This window comes from Gopherus evgoodei, chromosome 17, assembly GCF_007399415.2.
Source record: "Gopherus evgoodei ecotype Sinaloan lineage chromosome 17, rGopEvg1_v1.p, whole genome shotgun sequence".
NCBI lineage: Eukaryota > Metazoa > Chordata > Testudines > Testudinidae > Gopherus > Gopherus evgoodei.
In genome coordinates, this window is record NC_044338.1 from 17,403,340 (window position 1) to 17,423,963 (window position 20,624).

Here is a 20,624-nt window from a genome sequence, read left to right on the forward strand (position 1 = left end):
TCTTGATTTCACAACTTCCATTTTTTGCTAACAGGCAATTTCTGTTACCTGGAGATGATTTCAGCTTTCTGTGAAATTATATCTGGCAATGTGCTGATCCTACCAGCAGGTCTGCCCCAGTCAGAGCAATCCGAATAGTAACTCTTAGCACATTACTTTGCACTTTGCATTGTCCAAACGCTTTGTAAGTGTTAACACCTCCTGCCTGTGTTGTGCTGCAGTTACTGTGCTGCCGGATAGCCTGGGTTGTATGCTTCCGTTACAGATTCACATATCCCCACCCCCAGACCATCTAAGGAGACACTGAATGCAATGTGCACACAGAGGTGAGCATATAGGAAGAGCAAGCTTCCATCTGCTTGCTGAGAAGGAACCAGATGTGCAGAGGGAAACACTGGTAGATTTTTGTGCAAACAGAAGACTTGACCTCTTGTATTGAGGAGCTCCACCCACTACAGTCAGAAGTGACAGAGCCTGTGTTTGGTTTGGGATTAGGCATTTGCATAGAAAAGCTTTAGTCCTGCTGCATCAGCCATGGGGCTCAAACTCAGGGAGAAAGTTGCTTCCTTCTTCTTTGAATATGACACCCCCCGAATGGTGCTGGTGAAAAACAAGAAAGTGGGACTCGTCTTCCGGCTGATTCAGCTTGTGGTCCTTGGATACATCATAGGGTAAGGATTTTCTAGCTCATTACATAGCCTTTCATTTCAGTGAGAAATTCCAAATGGCAGCTCTTCTGAACTTTCCAGATACTATACCTGCTGACTAGCCATTAAGTCAATGCTAGTGTTGCCACACATTCAGTTCTTGGTTGGCTTGGCTACTAGAATTTCTGTTCGGCCCCTTTCTGGATGAGACGTAAAGCTGAGACCTTGCCGCTTATGTTCCTTAAACACCCTGAGCAGGGGCATTAGATAGAGTCTAATGTTGTGGGTAATTATATTTTGTCTCCTTACAGTCTCCCAACAGTTTCACCTGCTAACAGTATTCACTTTGCCCTGAGCTGTTTGTTGAGCAGTGTTGCACTGCACTGTTAAATAGGTGCTGTGTTAAACCCCAGAGGTGGCTGCATGTCAGTGATGAGTGTAACAATCCCAGTATGTAAACGTCGTAAATCATAGTAAGCTCACTGGAGGAAAGGCCTTCTATAAGGGCCTGATCCAAAGCCAATTAAGTTATTGGTTCAGGCCCTCAATGCCTGCTGCTGTTACTGTTTTCATCATATTAACCCTAACCCTAAGCTTCGTAATTTGTGAGACCCAAGCAGCTGAAAGAGGGAGGAGGAGGAGTGGAGGGGAATAAGGCCATACATTTCATCCCTCTCTGGTCCTGCTTCCCAAGAGGAAGGTAAGGCCAGCCTATGGGTTAAAGAATGAGCAGGGGATGAGGTGCTTCCCAAAGGGCAAGGCGCAAATGTCTGCTTTGCTTTGTTTGTGCTTAAGGCCGGACCTGAAGGCAGCTAGAGCTCAGCAGAAACTGTTTTAAGCAGAGAGTAAATAAAGCAAATGTGTCGAAAGCTCCTCACAAACTGAAAGACATGTCCTGACCCTGGGTGTTTAGAGCTGCAGAAGGATATTGCAGCAAGAGTTCACGTCTCCTGAATTGCCTGGGAAGTTTTCACCACAAGTTTGTTTCTAAAACTGCTACTGAACTGGCCGCCCCCGGCAGCCATCAAATTCTGTAGTGTGGCACTGGGTGTTTTTCAAAAAGATGTCAGAATCTCTGCACCGTTTGCCTAGTGAGCATAGCCACATATTGAACCATCTCACCACAGAGCATGCACGTGATTCAGAGTGCATGTGGGCCACTGCAGTCGCTGAAATACACTAATGTAGGCAGTAAAGTCCCTGCACCAGCCTCCATCTCGGGGCAGGCCAGATAAGGAGCATGGCAGATTCAGCACATCTGCTGCAGCCTCTCCTGGTGAGGCTGCTGTGGAGCATCCAGAGGAACTTAAACTGCCCTTCCAGGATGGCAGCCTTGAAGGAGAGCTACAGTGGTGGAATGGGAGTAGAAGATCGGCTCCTGCTCCCATAGCGGATGCATCCGCTGAGGTGTATTCAGTGATGGAATAATATTGATTTCCCCCATGAACGCTGAAGATAGGCAAAGCCCTAAAGATGGACCTCAATCCCTCTTAGGAAATACTTGCCAGAGGGCTTCTAGCTTCCCACAGCAGAAGGCTTGTTACCTTGCATGTCTAATGGCGTGAGGTAGGGCTGTGAGCGATGCTTGGCTTTGTTTTAACTCTTGTGGATGTGCAATTAGTAGCATTTGCATGAGGAGCAGCGAGTGCATACCCTTTATCCCCAAATAATCATTGCTTAGAGGCAGGGCAGCAGCCTCACAACGGGGGGATGATGGTGGTGAGAACAGTAATTGCTGCCATTGGGACCCTGCAGGCCCTGGATTGCCAAACATGCTGTCTGGAAAGTGGCTGAAAAAACCTACTTTCTATGAAAGAACAGAAATGATGTTTGGTCTTTCAATGCCCCCCTCTTTTCTGACCAGCCCCATCTTCAAATCTGAGCTGTAGGGCTATTGCAGAACGGGACAGCTTCAGCCTCCATGTAGAGATCAAGGGTGAACACAAACCAGAGGCGTCGGGGAGGGGAACATGGCCTGCAAAACATTGGAGAGAAACAGGCAGGAAAGCCTATGCCATGGCTCCAAAGCCAGAATCCAGTCTTTTTTTTTTTTTTTTTTTTTTTAAACCTCAGCAGGTAGGTGCAATAAAGGCACAAACCATGATATGCTGGCAGCATAGGCAATAAAAATGGCTGCCAGGTGGGTAGAAGGGTAATTCTAACCCCCCTTCCCCCTACCCTTTTTGGAGAAGGGTGAAACTTGTTTAACTCCAACATCAGGCCTGGGAGAAAAGCTTCTTCTCTGTGTGGGAGACTTTTGCTTGTGGACTGTGTTAGCCATCTCTGCCATGCCAGATTACATGTGCTGTAGCCTCTAATGGCCACAAGTGCTCAGCATCTCAGCTGCACTATCTGTCTGAAGGAGTTTCTTCCTGTTTCCCCAACTTTCTGCAGATCAAAACTATATTCTCCCTTAATGAACAAGCCTGAGGAAGTTCGACTTCTTTTATCTTTGAAAGCAAGTTTGCCAGGCAGGGTTATTTTTACATTTCATATGTAAATGAGCCCAGTTCTCTTGAAGAACAGTTTGTTGGGCAATTATTATGGCATTGGGTAACCTGCCTGCCTCTGGGAAGAAATGATATTGCAATGACACCAACTGCTGCGTATTCAGCCATAGTAGTCATTGATAGCAAAGACAGAACCTTTAGTTTCCACTTGACCTAAAGGAGATTAGGCTTGAAATTACACCAAAGATTTCAAACCATCAGAGGACTGAAGTTCTGGAACAGCCTTCCAAAGGGAGCAGCGGGCGCAAAAAACTTAACGGGCTTGAAGACTAAACTTGATAAGTTTATGGAGGGGATGGTATGATGGGACTGCCTATGGTGGCATGTAGCTGATGTGCAACTGTTAGCAGCAACTATCCCCAATGGCCAGTGATGGGACACTAGATGGAGAGGGCTCTGAGTTACTACATAAAGTTCTTTCCCAGGTGTCTGGCTGTTGGCCTTACTGAAATGCTGAAGGTCTAACTGATTGCCATATTGAGGTCAGGAAGAAATTTCCCCCAGGTCAGACTGGCAGAGACCGGGGAGTTTTTGCTTTCCTCTGCAGCATGGGGCATGAGTCACTTGCAGGTTTAAAGTAGTGTACATGCTGAATTCTCTCTAACTTGAAGTCTTTAAGTTGAATTCAGTAACTCAGCCAGAGATTCTGGTTCTGGTACAGCAGTGTGTGGGTGAGGTTCTGTGGCCTGTAGTGTGCAGGTCAGACTAGATGATCATGGTGGTCCCATCTGGCCTTAAAGTCGCCGAGTCTTTGAGTCTATTAGTTTTCAGTAGCAACAGGACTTGGACGTTCTCATGCTAGAAGCACAGTTGGGGTTAGCCCACTGACAAAAACAGAGGCAGCTTTATATCTCTGTAGCTTCCTCTTCCTCTGTACCCTATATTTATCTATGTGCATCCTAAGATAGAGTTAGCAATGATCCCCAAGCACATGCAGTCAAGTTTATATGCAGAGACTTTTCCAACTACAGTGAGACTGTAATGCTATTTCATTTGTATTTTCCCTCCTGTTGTCCTACTGGGTTTCTTTTACCAAGGAGAGAGTTCAGAAGGAAGTGAGCATTAGCTTACACCATGTGAAAAAATGATCATTTGTTTGTCTTGGTGTGTGCTGTGTACAGAATGCAGGTAGCAGATACAACGCATCCTGTTCCAGCCAGCCCTAGCAACAGTGAGGCTTAGCCAGCTGGATCTGAACCCAAATCCTCAATCTGAGCATCTCCAAATATTGAGGAAGTTATTATAGTACAGTAGCATTAGGCGGCCCCAAGATCAGGGACCCATTGTTCTGGGTACTGTACACGCCTAGTAAGACAGTTCCTGCCCCAAGAAGCTTTCAGGAAGAACAACCACGATGATTAGGGGTATAGAACAGCTTCCATATGAAGAGAGATTGAAAAGTCTGGGACTGTGCAGCTTGGAAAAGAGATGACTAAAGGCAGATATGCTAGAGGTCTATAAAATCATGATTGGTATGGAGAAAGTGAATAAGGATGTGTTATTTACCCCTTCATGTAACAAGAACTAGGGGTCACCCAATGAAATTAACAAGCAACAGGGATGCTGAGGGAAAGATGCAGACAATGTTCAATCCCCTGGTCTAGTGTGGGAACACACAAGAAAAAGTATCAGTTTCAGATCTCTAACTGTCTAATCCTATGCCAGAAACTAAAATGCAAGTCTGGTTACCAATAAGACTCTTTTTCCCACACTTCCAGTGGGTCCCAGCCATGCTAGAGAGTGATATGCAGTTCTTGTACTGCCGGGAGAATCTTGGAATATATATATTTACCAGTAAAATATGCAAGAACCACAAGTCTCAATTCCCTCTGGATTCCCAGCTGCTGCCTCTGCCAGGAAGGCTCATTTTCAAAACCAACCCCTTGCCCGCCCCATATACACACTTAGAAAAAGATCTTTTAAATGACCTTCCACAAGTAGTTCTACAGGCAACAAGAACTGGGGGGCTCACTCATTTGCCTAGGATCCATCAATTATTTGCCTGAGCACCCCAGCTATGGTGGCAAGATTCAGGGCCAACTTTAGGCATCAGCAAACCAAGCATGTGCTTGGGGTGGCACATTTTCAGGGGCAGCATTCCAGCCATCTTTTTTTTTTTTTTTTTTTGCGCTTCGGGCGGCAAAAGCCTAGCAGCAGCGTGTGCGGGGGGCACCCTGGGGCCACTGTGGTTCACGCCATGGGGGAGCAGCACCCGCACCTTGTGGCTGGGCCGGGCAGGCTCCGCACTGGGGACACTCAGGCTGGGGGCCACCCTGTGGGGCACACGGAGCTGCCTGTAGGTGCTGCAGGGCAGCTGCCCCTCAGCGCCGCAGCTGGGGCTGAGTGAAGCGACCCAAATTGCCCAGGGACTGCAGCAGGGTGGCTAGAAGCAGCGGGACCACAGAGAGCGGGGCGCTGCTGTGCAGGGCCCACATCCTGCTCTCCAAGGTTCCGATCCCTCTAGGGCTACCCTGCCCTGGCTCCTTAGCCCCCTGCTGGGGTGGTCCCCAGCTCTGCCATCCCGGATCCCGGCCAGTCCTGGAGGCAGGAGCCCTGGCTGGAGGGACCCTGGGCTGAGGTGGGGCCCAGGACCCCCACTGCTTACTCCAATTCTGCCAGCGCCGGACCGGCTTGAGGCAAGGGGGGAGTCAGCACTGTTGGCAGGGAGCCCAGGGCTGAGGTGGCAGGGGTGCGGGTGGGGGAGGGCAGTGATGGGGGGCATGAGAGCCCAGGGCTGGGGTGGGGGCAGCCAACAAATTTTTTGCTTGGGGTGGCAAAAAACCTAGAGCCAGCCCTGGCAAGGTTTAGGAAACCTGGGCTGGAGATTTTGGCACAACCAAGGCATTCTTCTTGTTCCCCTTCTGTTTGGCTACTGACGGCATTAGGTTCCTAGTCCAAGTGTACAACACCATCTACTGAAGCAGGTCTACGCTGGCTCTGAGCATCTACTGCCCTAGAAAAATTACAAGACAGGCTCACGGTCCCTTTCTCATCTAGCCACCAGAAACCTGCTGCAATGGGTCTAGGCAGCAGACAGGCACTAAAGTGGTTGCTGCACAGGTGATTACTAAATCTGGCAGAGCTGGCCCTGCAGAAGTGTTGCTTTCTGTGACTCAGTAGGCAGAGAGCATCATCTTAGCCCTATTGGAGAGACAGCGTGGGTGAGGTAATATCTTTTATTTATTGGACCAACTTCTGTTGGTGAGAGAGACAAGCTTGCGAGCCACACAGAGCTCTTCTTCAGGTCTGGGGAATGTTCCTTGTCACTGTGGGAATGTTACCTTTCTGTTAATGAGCGGCAAGCATTGCAGACCTGCCTAATGCTCTGGGGCTATGGGTATTGCAATGTCTCCCTAGGCACCAGGGCCATCTCTTCTTTTGTAAAATGCATTTGCTTTTTATTTCAATAGGGAATACGTTACATGTGACAGCACTGGAAACTGCTGAAATCCCTCAGCCACAGCTGCAGTACGAGCTTTCCCAGCCACGTTGCTCCCTGCAGCGTCCAGCAATGGAGGAGCCAGCTGCGTGGCTAAGAGGGCAGTTCAGTCTCTGTGCTCATTAAGGCCCCAGGTGCCCTCAACTCCCAGTGAAGTCAATGGGAGTTGAAGGTGCACAACACCTTGCTGGAGGCTCTCATAGAAGCAGGCCCTTTTGTTCTTGGCTTCTCTGCTAAAAACTTGGTGCTCTTCAGCCTGCTACGGTTGTAGTTTTAAGATGGGAAAAGGGAAACACTGGTGATGCATGTGAATTTTTGCTTCGGCATCTGTCTTCAAGGAGCTGGGCTGAGGCTGAGACCACTGTCTTGTTTGGTGGAGGCCACCCAACAGCCTTTTAGTCACTGCTGGATGGGTCAGCAGCAGCAGGGATTGAACCTGGGATCTCTGGATCGAAAACCATGAATCTCTCTTTCCTGAGATAGAAGATTCATGTTTGTAGTGGGCTCATCAACCTCTATATACAGTCTTGCCACCACTACAGGGGGACACAGCACCACACTCAGTGGGTGTAGGTTAATGGATTAGGGTTGGATTTGAAGTGGCATCCTAGAGGCTTTATAGTTCATTTCCACTCCCCTAAACTATCATGCAGTTCTTCCCTCAGCAAGAGAAAAGCTCAGAGTGCCCAAAAATGGAAGTGATGAAATTCACTATTATTAACATCATTTGCTCATCAGCTGAGCACAGCCTCTGACATAGCCACATGGTGAAGGCAGCAGAGGACAATTACAGGCATCTGCCGCAGCTAATGACCAATGTTCACCACCGTTGCCTCTATGCTTTCCTAGAAAACGCCCCCAGCAGAGCCCTCACTTTGCAAGCCAGAGCTAGTGGGATCCATGCCCACATTCTGCAGGGGATGAAAACCAGATCGCTCCTTTTTTAGTCTGACTGACTCGTATGTGGATGATTCCACGAAGTGTTGGCTTTCAACTCAAAATGGTCACCTGGCCTTGTTTACAATTTCTCAGAGTTAATTAAAAGACAGTTTGTTCATGTAATATGCTAATTAATGTTAAAATCTGGCCATATTGAAAGTATTAATGGCCATATAAATGTGATGAACCATTCATAAAGTAATCTGTAAACTAATATTTAGACAACTAACTAACATAACTTACTGCCACTATCCTCAGCTTGCTAGTTGTCAGCTGAGACCACGTGTTGGCTAATCATTAACCTGAGTTACACCAGCTATACATTGCACTGTGGGACAGGGTGATGTTTAGATCATTGAATGTTGCTCTGATTTAATTTCATCTGACAGAGAGTTCCATCACACACTTGATCATGAGGTCAAATTCAGATTAAGAGCAGGGAAATTCAAGCGGATCCCCCACCCCCTACACAGACTACATTGTGGCTAACTTCCTGCAAAATCAACCCATGCCATCCACAAAAGCTGCCGAATTCACATAGGTAAAGAACATGCATTTTAGTTTGAAGATCTCCTTCTTTCTGGAACTATCACACATTTTGTGCTGTTGTTGAAATCTGGAGACACTGACATTAATTTAAGGAATGGGGGGGTCATGTTAGGAAGTGGTTAGAAAAGAGAACTGTAAGTTAGGACTTGCAGGACTGGTGGGTTCTATTTCTGACTTTAACACTGGCTGCTTTAGATTTTTCAATTCCTAATTTTATAATCTTTGGAAAGGGAGAGGAGATATTTCCCCACTTTGTGGTGGTGTAGCAAGGCTGAACGAGTTGTTTCTGAAGAGCACTTTGAGGCCTATAGATGAAAGAGGCTACAGAAGAGATTGAAAGGCCTTCAAGATACAGGTTCTGGCTTAGGTCTATTCCTGCCACCCTTCTTCATACAAGTATCCTTGGTGGAATCAATAGACTTGTTATGTGAGCTAGACTTGCAAGATCTGCAACACATTAATATAGCACCTGCAAGTGTGAGAGACTTGGCTGAAAAGTCTCTCAAAACAACCTTCCTTGAAGGTATTTTAGGTGTTCGTGGGTCTGGTCCAAGCTCTGACCAGGACGTTGTGGAAAAAGGAATGGTAATTTTTTTTAAACACCAAAGTTTGGTTTGGGTTAGGTTCAGATTTCGAGTAGGTTTCGGTGTGGTTTCTGTTTGAACTGAACCAATTCCTGTTCCCCACCAGGAATTTCAAAATATATTTCAAGATATTTTGCACACAAATAACTCAGTAATAATGCTTTTCAAATCTACCTACAGTGCCTTCCATCTACAATTTCAAGTACTTTACCAACATAGCTGAGTTAAAACTCACAACACTGCTGTGATGGGTAAGTTTTGTTACCCTCATTTTGTAGATGGGGAAATTGAAACCTGTAGACTCGGTTAAGGATCAAATTTTCTAGCTTGGCCTCTACTTCTGAGTGCCTCAGAAAGTGTCCAACTTCAGAAGCGACGTGAGTCTGATTTTCAGAAGGGCTAACGCCATCACAGACCTAGTGTTGGGGATGCTCAGCACCTCTGGAAGTCAGGCCTGTGGCTTTGAAAGTGAGAGACCCAAAGAAACCAGACCATGCTTGAAAACTTAGGCAACTCGGTTAAGCCCAAGGTCACATAAGGAGTCAGTGGCAAAATGAGGAACAGAACCAGGTCCCCAAACACAGTACTGTTCTTCAGCCACTGCACTGTGCTTCCTCCTTCTGAAATATCTGTGCTTTTCCCATTCTGCAAATGGAGACCATTCTATGTCTACTCCATCCTGGTAACTAGACAAAAAACAGATACCTCACTGTACTACTAATGAAAGTGATGTTCTGTAACTCATCTGAATGACTTTGTTTGCCTAGGTGGGTTTTCCTCTATGAGAAGGGTTATCAGTCACAGGACGGCATCATCAGCTCGGTCTCGGTGAAGCTCAAAGGTTTAACCGTTACTAACATTAGTGGGATAGGCCCACACATCTGGGACGTGGCCGACTATGTTTTCCCACCTCAGGTAAGGAGGAGGGAGGGCTTTTTTCTAATCACTGTCCTTTATTGGCACCTTGCGGAGGAGAGGGAACCAGCAAATGACTCTTCAGCTCTACAGCCTTCTCTGTGAATTGGCAGCATGTGCTGGGCTACCACTGTCTGAAAGGGCATCCGTTCTGCAACACACTAAGGGCCTTATTTCTAGAGGTCCTGAGCATCTGCCACTTCCCTTAAGGTCAATAGGAACTGAAGGTGAAGCACCTCTTAAAAAAAAATCAGACTACAGGTTACTGTCAGCTCATGACTAGTTACTATTTATTGGGGGCTCCTTTGACTCCTCTCCAAACCAGGGGTTCCAAATGGCTGATGAGGCTCTGGGGAGGTGCAACACCCATCAGCAGTCCAAAATGATGTATCCCCAGGAGACAAAACATCACAGATAGTCATTGTCCCTCATCTCCTTATCTGGCTGGGTGATATTTCATCTCTATTTCCTCCTACTGCTCCCCCTTGTAGCATCTCTACTATCCATGGGAGAGACTGCCTGCCTCTCATGAGCAACCATCTGGTTAAGTCTTTAAAGTAGCGGTGTTGGTAAGAGGGTTAAGGATGAGTCTGCCTAAGGGAGGAAGGATGGGCAGTACATGTTCTAGGTGGGGTTGTTTACCACCTGGGCCATGGTCAGATGGAAGGTTTTTGCATAACAGTAACACCGTACACCCAGTAACGCCTCCCGCACCATGATGACTCACATGAAAATAAGTTTCCACTTTTGACTTGATCGCATTCCTCTTTGTAGGGGGACAGTTCATTTGTGGTAATGACAAACGTCATTATCACCCGCGGACAGAAGCAGGATATTTGCCCTGAGGTAAATAGAATTGTTTATATTTGCAGGGATTTTCTTTTTTTCTTTTCTTTTCTTTTTTTTAAATTAGGGATGGGTGAATAAATTCAGGGGGAAAAAATCAGGCCTCTCCCCACATCCCAAATATTTGCCTAAAATTCCAGCCAATCCCCCAAATAAAAGAACGTATAGAGAATTTACCCAAACTCAATCACACCTGAGTGTTTGAGTCCAAGTTTTGTGGAAGCTTCAGGTCAGTTCTTACTGTACCACACTGTATTAATCCATCATGTATCATCGTGGGAAACTGAGGCACAGAGGGGGAAGAGACTTGCTCAAGGTTGCATAACTGGGGATAGCTGCTCTACTGACTCCCAGTCTGCTGGCCCATCCACTGAACCAATGATGAGACTTTGGAACTGTCTTGCTTTGGGTGGTTATTTCAATAAGAAATCTGGAGTCACAAGTTTCCTCTAGACCTAGTGATAGGCAAGTCAGTTCACAAAGAATTCCTCTCTAATGGATAAGAGACAGTCTCTAAACTAGAGCAGGCCAGGGTGGAATTGTTCCCTGTAGTAGCAAAGTCCCTTCTCTTCGGGGGTAACACAGCCCACTATTTTCCCACCAATTTGCTAGTAGCAAGCTGCTGATCTTTAGCTTTATAGATACTAAGATTCTTGGCCAAGAAATATGCTGTTTATAATGCAAGGGAAAGCTACAGTTAATGTGTTGAATGCACTGTACTACAGTTGCCTTCCATAATAAAACATCCCTAGGACTGACAAACTCATTAGCAAATCTATTTTCAGCCTCCCCCATCCTCCCCACAGGATTCGCCACATTTCAGAAATCCAAAAGGATTGCAAAGAAACCTTGTGTTGCAGTACAATGGTCTTCTGAAGCTACCTGCGCTCAATCTCTGCAGGCTGCTGAGATTTCTAATGCCATTTGAAGGATTTGGATGCTCAAGTCCCCATTAATTTTTAAATGGAAATTTGAGCATGCAATTCTCTTGAACACCATTGAGAATCCAGCCAACATATATAACCAGGACCAGTACAGGTTGGACTATCTACTACAGTTGATTCGCTTGCTGGAGTTTACACCCTGCCTCCTTTGTACTTTACTCCTGAGGGCATTCTGTGTCAAAAAATTAAAAATTCTGCACACAATATTTTAAAATTCTGCAAAATTCTGCAAATAGTATTTGACAAATAAATATGGAGGCTCCAGCATGGTGCTGGAGAGCACAGGCCACTGGCTGCACAGAGGTGGGAGATCACTGTACAGCTCTCCCCGGGACACAGACTCAGCAGTGAGGCTGCACCCAACCCTGGTCCAAGGACCAGGCCTGCCCCAGAAACACCCCAGGGCCCTGCCCCTTTGTGCCATGTGCACCAGGTGTGGGCAGGTAGGCTCAGCAAGGCAGGATCCAAATGTGGAAGAGCTTAGTGTCAGGGGATTCAGGTGTGGGTTGAGAGGGTTCTGTGTGAGGGACGTGGGTGAGGAGGGGATCTGGATGCACAGGGGCTTCTGGGTGCAATGGTAGTGGGACTATGCAGGGGGGATCCAGGGGAAGGAGATTGGGGCTCAGCGCGGGAGTCTGGGTATGGGGGCAATAGAGTTCAGCAGGGGGGTCTGGGTGTGGGGCGCTTAGTGGGGGGGTCCAGATGCTGGGGGAGTGGGGCTCTAGGGTAGGAATCCATGTGCAGTTGGTTGGGGCTTGGTAGGGTGGCGATCCATGTGTGAGTGGCCCGTCGGGGTGGTGCAGGGAAGTGGGACTTGTTGGGTGGGGGTTCTGGGTGTGGAGGAGGGGGTGAGGCCAGCAGGAGGGTCTGGGTATGAGGGGGTCTGAGTGCATGGGGGTTGAGCGTATAGGGGAGCAGCTCCCTGTGCAGGGATCCCTCCCCCTGTGGCTGAGGAGCAATGGGTGTAGCAAGCATGTGGGGGGGAGGAGGAATTTGCAGAGCTTCCTACAGCTCGGGGAGAAATCTGGGGGTGGGTCTGACCTGGCCCTGGATGCCTTACAGGGGAAGAGGAAGTCCCAACCTCCCCAGCCCAGCCGGGACTAGGAGCTGAGCCCAGCACAGGGTAGGAACCACCAGCTAGGTCTTCTCCAGCCTTGCCCCCTGCCCCACAGTGATTTACCACTCTGCCGGCTGCCCTGGGCACTGTGACCACTCTTGAGGTTTCCCTTTGCTTCCCCATCAGAAAGTCATTTTTCTGTGTGGAAGCAAAGAAATCTGTGGGGGACATAAATTCTATGGATGCACAATGACACAGAATTCCCCCAGGAGTAGTACTTGTATTCACAAGATGCTATCTCTAGTAGGCAGGGGATGGGACTGCAGTATCTTCTTAGGCCCAACAGTGAAGACAATCAGATTCCCTAAGGATCTTCCACTCTCCTTTTCTGGGAATGGCCACGCAGAAAATCTGCCTCCCATAGGGCACAATTCTCAATCCAGTTTAGGGTTTCTCTTTACTGCAGAGTTGCCTTGCATTATAAATCCAGTGTTGCCCAAATTCATGTCCTGTCTACACACAAAGTCCCTTGAGTGTGGTGGTGTTTTTAACTTGAGTTGACTGGCCCAGCAGGTAGTAAGGGTACAGCTCAAATGAGCACAATTTGCCAGCTGCTAATCCAATCACTCAATGTGGTTCCAGTGCTATTTTGCAATGTAGCTGCTCTCACTAGAACTAGGCTAGTTTGAGCAGTGATAACTCGCTACTCTGCAGCAAAGCCCCAGCTTGAAGGCTTGTCTATGAGGAACATTATGTGCAGCAAGCTATATGCTGTAGTTTCGCACCCTGGCTTGCTGTGCAGAAATATCCCCATGTAGACAAGCCCTTATTCTAAAGACAACTGGAATTGAAGAGGGCTTTCCCATGCACAGTATAGAGAGGGATTGCTAGACACCTGACTTCCAGCCACTGAGCGATGTCTGCTTTTTTTCTCATTATAGCTGCCAGATGCAGGACAATGCAATAATGACAGTGATTGTATCCAAGGGAAGTACAGTCGCCAGGGGCAAGGTAAGAAGGGAGGCATTAAGACTGTGAGCTCTTCAGGGCAGGGACTTTGTCTTTCATTGTCTCTGAAGCCCCTAATGTGCTTTTGATGTTGTATGAATAACAAGCTGCCCTCAATTCTTAGTCTGAACCATACAATGAGAGGCATATTGGAAATGCAGAGATTGGATTAGACAGGTTGTTTTGTTACTTTCTCACAGTGCAAGGAAGGTGGCAGTATTTCAGCCTGTCAGCAGAGATGGGTTGAACCCATTTAGAAAAGGTCAGATACATCTGAACATGGGAAGATTCTCTCTTGTTCCCACTCTTTGGAAAAAGGGTCAACCACTCCCTCTATTCCATCCACACCTGCCTGTGCATTCCGCAGGTTCAGTGCCAGTGTTCCTAACTTCCTTCTCAGGGGGGTTTCTTCCAATCTTAAGGACATGAAGATAATTTCATGAAGGAGGGTGGTCGGAAAATGGCTTACCTAGGTAGAAACAGGATTGTAATGGGGCATGCTGGTCATTCTATCTCCTAATATATATCCCTCCAACATGCTCTTGGACCCTATTTAATTATATACTTTGGCTCCCAAGGTTTTTTTTAAGCTTATAAATATGGAGAAGCTGACAAGGGGATCTGAGTGACCCTAGTAAGGTCTCTCCAGACAACTCCCATATTCCATGCCGGAGTGATCAGAATCTACCAGAGAGTGACCATTAACTGGTTACTTTTGGGGGGTCACTTTTTAAAGGTTACTTGGGTAAATCTGGAAACTTGTAGGGGAAAGCTACAGGAGTGATAATGCGAGGACACTATACAACATCTGAATTCTGGCTGATACAGCAATTTTCATAGTGACAACTTCAGAGTATCATTGAATACCTCTGTGTACATAGACCTCATCCTTGCTGACAAGGGCTATATCCCTCCCAGGGATGGTGGGGGGGGGGGTCATTAGAACACAACCACTGACCATTCAGATGGAAGCATCTTGGACAATATGTTAACTGGTTCTTCTGGTCTTGAGCTTTCTCCTACCCCTCTGCAGAAGGGGTGGGAGAGCACAAAATCCCCAAATGTAGGACAAAAGCCCCCCAGGTGTTCATGCTGATCTTTAACAACTACAGAGGTTGAGTGAATACGGGAAAGATACACTCAGATATTCAGAGAAACCCACACAGGAAGTTTTAGGCAGGAAAGGGGAGGAGATGGGCATCCCCTCATGAGGGAGGGGAGTAGCAGTGGTGGTTTAGCTGCAGGATCAATCAACATCAGAAAACAGAAAGCTGACATGCCAGACTCGTGCAGACAGACAATGCACAGCATGAGAGAGACCTGGATACCCCCACAGTACTCTCATCCCAGCCCAGAGAATACTGTGGAGGGATGAGAAAACTGAGGCAGGGAAATGCCTGTAGGTTTTATTGTTTTTGTATAGATCTGGGTATTTCTCATGCTATTAAATGTAAAGCGCAATAGTGTGTTATAAATTTGCAGACAGTCTGTCTGTGTTGTATGTGCTACACCTGTCACATGCCCTTGACAAATTAACCTATAAACCCAGAGCATCCATACAGCTGGAATTTTGGGAAAGGGTGTGGTTAAGGATGGGAAGTCTGAAGGGTCAGTATTAGTTTCCAGGCCAGGCAGTTGGACTATGGGATCTCAAACAAATCCTCTGTCTCACACCCCCTACTAAGAGTGTACCTAGAGACTCCAGGCCAGAGACAGAGCCTGTTCAGATTCCGGAGCATTTTAGCTCACAGGATTCAGTAGTTGGGTCCTTCACAAAAAGTGAGGTGAATGTCTAGAAGAAACCATTCAACTAGATCTGTGACAACAGGTGCTGCTAAAAACTGAGCAACTATCTGGACTCACAAGGAACAGGATCTCCTGATCCTCAAAGCCTTACTGCTTCCTAACATCAGAGTGAACTATTTGCTGGAGTGGTCAGGGGGAGTCAGAACTCCTGGCATGTGTTTATGGCTTTACCATGGACTCACATTCTTTGGCCATACCTAACTCCCTTAGCCTCAGTCTGCTGGGTGAAATCACCCCTGTGCAGAAGGCCAGCACAAGACCTATTTTGCTGGTTTAAAGTGTTGCACAGACCCTGTGCTGACCCTCTGCACAGGGGTGAATCTGACCCACGTATGCAGATAGTGTTATTGTTCCCCCAAAGTTTTGAAACTGAGTGAGTTAACCACAGATGAATTGCAAAGCCTCATAGATGCTCTGCTTCAGCATTACTGCCTTCCTTGTGGGGTGTGTGATATTTGCAACCGGGCCTATTATAATTAATTAATTAATTAGTTACTGTTTACTCACAAGCAAGATCAGGGTCCCATTGGAAACACACAGTGTAAGAGACAGTCTGTGTCCCAAAAAGCTTACAAACCGAACAGACAAAAGAAACAAAGGAACGATAGTTATCGCCGTTTCACAGATGGGGAACCGAGACACAAAGAGATACATGACTTGTTCAAGGTCACACAGGGAGTCCGTGGCAGAGCTGTGATTTGACCAGTCTTCCAAGTCCTAGGAGCACAAGGCTGCCCTTTGCCTCAATAATGGAAGATTTGACAGTGAGCATCTACAACTGTTAGACATTCCCATAATTCAACTGCAAGTGTGAACTTTAAACTCTGTCTTCTTCAGGTATCATGACTGGGAAGTGTGTAGATTTCAACAGCAATAACAAGACTTGTGAGATTTTTGGCTGGTGCCCTGTAGAAGAGGACAATCAGATTCCTGAGTAAGAAATGGTCCTATTTTCAGTCAGATTTCCCTTCTTGGTTGTGAGGGGTATTGCTAGTATTGCATGTAAGGTTAGGATTGCACTGGGAACAAGACCACTGCCTAACTACTGCTGCTCATGAGCCAAATCCTGAAGCCCCTACTCTGGCAAAACTCTAATGGGGCCAAATGCCAACCCTGTTGCTCCATGACTTTGGAACATGGCCACAGTTTTGGCTAGCAGTAAGTACATGCTTGGTGATCAGGTAGGGTGGCAGGTGCCATATGTTGCAATTTCAGGGTAAATGTACTTGTATTCGCCCTCCATGGTCCCATGAAGGCACATTTAAGGTTTCTGGCTCCCAATTGTTACCTGTCTTTGGCAGAGACACATCACTCTCCCTTCAGATCTTAAGGCTGCACAGCCCTGTGCCAGCCAGTCTGATATCCCTGGCAAGCCAGTCTACCTAAAGGCCAGCCCTCCTGCATTGCTTTCTGTCTCCGAGAGCTCTGAACAGCATACTGCCAGCCATTACAAGTTACCACACAGCTCTTTTTAAGCAAGCACATGTATTCTTAGGGAAAAAGCATTACAGAGAAAACATAAAAAAACCATTAAAAGAACCTACATGCATGCTAAAAACTTCCCAGAAGTCAACTCCAGCTCCAGCCTAGAATACTTGTCAATCATTCAAACCCCACAACTGGGTTTGCCCCCTTGGTTTTACAAGTTCATGTCAATTTTTCAATCAGGAACTAGACCTCTGAAGTGGACAATTTGCTGTGTCTTTATACCACACAGGCCTTTGCTCTCCAGTATCCTGGACCAGGCGAGCACCAATCAATGGCCCTCCCCTCAGGGCACAGCTTCAAAAGGCCAGATAACCGGGGTCATAGAATTTGCATTAATCACTCCCCAGGAAATCAATGTAACACTTATTGTCCCAAAACTCCATGCCTGCCTGACACATTTCAATACAATTTATTGTTGGTGTAGTGTGGGGGTGCTGGGTGGTGGGGCAGCCTGTGACATACAGGGGTTCAGACTAGATGATCTAGTGGGGTCCCTTAAGTTCTTAAGCTTTATTGAACTCCTTAAATTTCCCAGATCTCACATTTGTCTCACCCCTTATCAGCAACCAAGGAACTTCCATCACACTCTCACAATGTGTATATGGCTGGGAAATTCTGTGGAGTGTCTTGCAGAAGTGCTCTATAATGTACATGCCAGAACAGCTTACCTGATCCAGCAGCACGTGCCTTCACTGCTTCCATTCCCCCATCCTCAAGCTGGGAGTCATAATCTTCCCATTTGGATTCTGGTGTGTTTGAGTGGTTGGGGCTGTCATGGTTACAGGGCTAGCTGTAAGTTTGTCCTCTTCCAAGTTTCTCTGAGTGCATCATTTGAGGTCTTTTGCCTTTACCACAATTCTTCCACATTTAGACCATCCCTGGGCTTCAGCACCCTGTGGATCAACCATTCTTATCCAGCAGGTTCAACTGAACTCAGGTACTTGTTGTTCTTCCCTGCAGGAGTCTGTGATTGATGGTTTACAGGGATCAGACAGCTTCCCTGAAACAAAAGTAGTATTTTAAATACTGGAACAAAGCACTTAGAGAAAAGGTATTTTAAAACAACCATCTCTCTTAGCTAAAGGCCTCCCATCCCCTGAATATTGGCAGACATAACATCTCCAGACACACTGAATGAGGTATCATGTGTCAGTTCCCTTGAACCACTACTCCCCTGTCTTGAGAGAATGTTCCTTTTTAAACCTTCCACAGTTCTTTTAATCACCTGCATTCCCAGGCCTTTTCCTATCTTGGCATCGTCTCTTAACAACTCTCAAGAGTTTGCTGAGAAGTGCCTTAACTGCAGCCTTTCCCTTCCTGCTTGTTTTTCCTGACAGCCACCTATTAATCTAAACCAATATAGTCATACAGTAAACATCCCAATAACCATCTCAACATACTGTATTAATAAATTACAGAGACGCTCCAAATCCATCACAGAGTCTTCCAGGCACTACGGCGAAGGTCCTTCCCCTTTCAGGGTAAGTCAAGTTCCAAAGATAGGCTTCCAGCAACTCTCCCAGGGTCAAGCAGTGCTGCAGCTCTTCTCTGAGACTCAGAATCCTTACCCTGTTTATTCAGGGGTTCCCTCCCCAGCAACCTCAATATACCCCACTAGTGCTGTATTGCCCAAGCCTCTTCCTTCTTCTGTGCACCCTTCCCAACTTCTTCTAAATCCTACCTCCTCAACTCCTCCCAGCTGTCTGCTCCCCAGCAATTCTCTAGCCCAGCAATTCTCAGCCAGGGGTCTGAGGCCCCCTAAGGGGCTGTGAGCAGGTTTCAGGGGGGTTGCCAAGCAGGGCCAACATTCAGTTCAGTGGGACCAGGGGCAGAGAGCCAAAGCCCTGCCATCGAGAGCTGAAGCTGAAGCCTGAGCAGCTTAGTGTCATGGGGCTCCTGGTGGCGTGGGGCCCTGGCCAATTGCCCTGCTTGCTGCCCCCTAATGTCAGCTCTGGCTTTTACATGCAGAAAAACAGTTGTGGCCTAGATGGGCCATGCAGTTTTTATAGTATGTTGGGGGGGTGGGGGAGGGGAGGTGAGGGGAGAGGAGAGAGTCAAAAAAACGTTGAGAACCCCCACTCTAGCCCACCACGAAGAACCTCCTGCCAGTCTTTCTCCTGAGCCACAGGCTTGCCTTATATACTGTAGCCTGTCACATGACTGACACTTAACCTGACCCCCAATCAGGACTTGCTCTCTGTTTGGTCATGTGATCTTTAGAAGACCTACGAGTCCCAGAATATCTGTCCTTAAAGGAGCCAAGCCTTGGAACACGGCTGGCTGGACCCATGCCACAACTACTCTTAAAGAGAGGACAGATTGCCCTGTTACACAGGAAATGCAGCTAGCTAATAGAGCACCAGGCTGGGTACATATGAACACATAGCATTTTTCATAAGTTAGTAGTTTCAAAAAAGTTGCCATTGTGCACTGCAAATGGCTTCTAGATTGAGCAGATCTTAGCAGAAGGGAAATTAATTTTTCCTCCTTATACCCCTAACTGGGAGGAGGGTTGCTCCAACCCAGTGAGGTAGCTGAGTAGTCCCCATGCTGCTCTTCTCACTTCCCTGCGTCACCAGAACTGGGGAGAAGCAGGAGCCTATCAAACACATACCCTGCATGCATTCAAGAGATGGGCAACAATAATGGCTCTGGGATCCTTCTCAGTCATCCCAGCCACAAGATCATGTTATGGGTGCTCTGACCAGCTGATCACCAGGATCCCCTCTCTCCTTCCTCTACGGATGCTTCCAGGCTTTAGGGTGTATTGTTATGCCAGGGTTTTAGTAGCCTCCTCTCTTCCCTAGCAATGGTGGCATGAAAAGCCAGGAGCCTTGAGTCCTGGGTATGGGTAGGGCACTACCTGCCCCTTTCTGAGGCTGCACAGAATCTTACCATAGAAAGTCAGGAGCTTCCATCATTGGGAGTGAGAGCCTCTCATGAGTCATGGATTTGAGCTTGTTGCCTTTAGTGGGAGTTTTGCTTGAGGATAAAGTCTTCAGAATTTGGCCAACATGTTCAGCAGAAAAGTAACTGAAATTCCTCTGTTCTAACTGTAAAACGTCAGGTGCTGTACAGTAGCCAGATGCAAAACTAAACCCTAGTCTCCGTATCAGCTAATTGGTCAGTGGGTGGAGATGAGCAGGACATTTGGCTTCTGCATTATTGCTTCTCCACAGTAAAGTCAACACAGCATATAATGAAAGGAAGCTCCTTCATCAGGCACAAGAAAAGGTTTGTCTGCATAGCAAATATTCCCCCTTCTCTATAGTGCTTCTACCTAGGATACTTTGGAATTCATCTTTTTATCTAGAAAGTGCAAGGACCAGACCAAATCTCTCATTGGGTCCTGAATGTGATCATTTGGATACTATCCCATATAATTTCTTTGCATCTATTGTTCTTCCCTTTATTGTAATTGCTTTAGATGTTGGCAAACTGAAAGACAAGCACTTGTTAACACATGTATTTTTCAGGCCCCCATTGCTCTTAGAAGCTGAAAATTTTACCTTATTTATTAAGAACAGCATCACCTTTCCCACGTTTAAAGTCTCCAGGTGAGTCCATTTTTTTTTAAAGAGATCAAATGTCAAATCTGTATGACTTCCTTTTTTCTGATCGCTCATGAGTTTGATCCCTGCCACTATGTAAAGCGATGTAGTATTGTACTTATAGCTTTTGGCTCATTTGATGCAGAAAACACCATCTTTTGTTCCTGAGTCCAGTATTTGGTTGACTGCAGCATTCAATAACAAATCAGTTAGCAGGAATCAGGACTGGTCCTTAAACAAGTCTCTAACCAAGATGGAGCTGAAAACTCTGACCCTCCAAACAATAAGACCGCTCATGTGAGTAAAGTTCTGAACTTATTCGCAAGAGCAGGGCCTAACTT

General features: G+C 46.9%; 1 protein-coding gene across 3 annotated transcripts in view; it reads left to right on the top strand.

Moving 5' to 3' along the window:
* Window positions 1-208: 208 nt before the first annotated feature.
* Window positions 209-20,624, top strand: part of P2RX1 (purinergic receptor P2X 1) — a 33,266-nt gene continuing 12,850 nt past the window's right edge. Inside the window, exons 1-6 of one of the 3 annotated variants that reach the window (XM_030536841.1) lie at window positions 210-671; window positions 9,436-9,583; window positions 10,358-10,429; window positions 13,372-13,441; window positions 16,082-16,178; window positions 20,209-20,289. In XM_030536841.1, coding sequence (XP_030392701.1) covers window positions 535-671; window positions 9,436-9,583; window positions 10,358-10,429; window positions 13,372-13,441; window positions 16,082-16,178; window positions 20,209-20,289 — 605 coding nt within the window. In that variant the 5' untranslated portion in view covers window positions 210-534. Of the gene's footprint in view, window positions 672-9,435; window positions 9,584-10,357; window positions 10,430-13,371; window positions 13,442-16,081; window positions 16,179-20,208; window positions 20,290-20,624 lie in introns of all 3 variants that reach the window. The other 2 variants (XM_030536839.1, XM_030536840.1) reach the window with 2 other exon arrangements.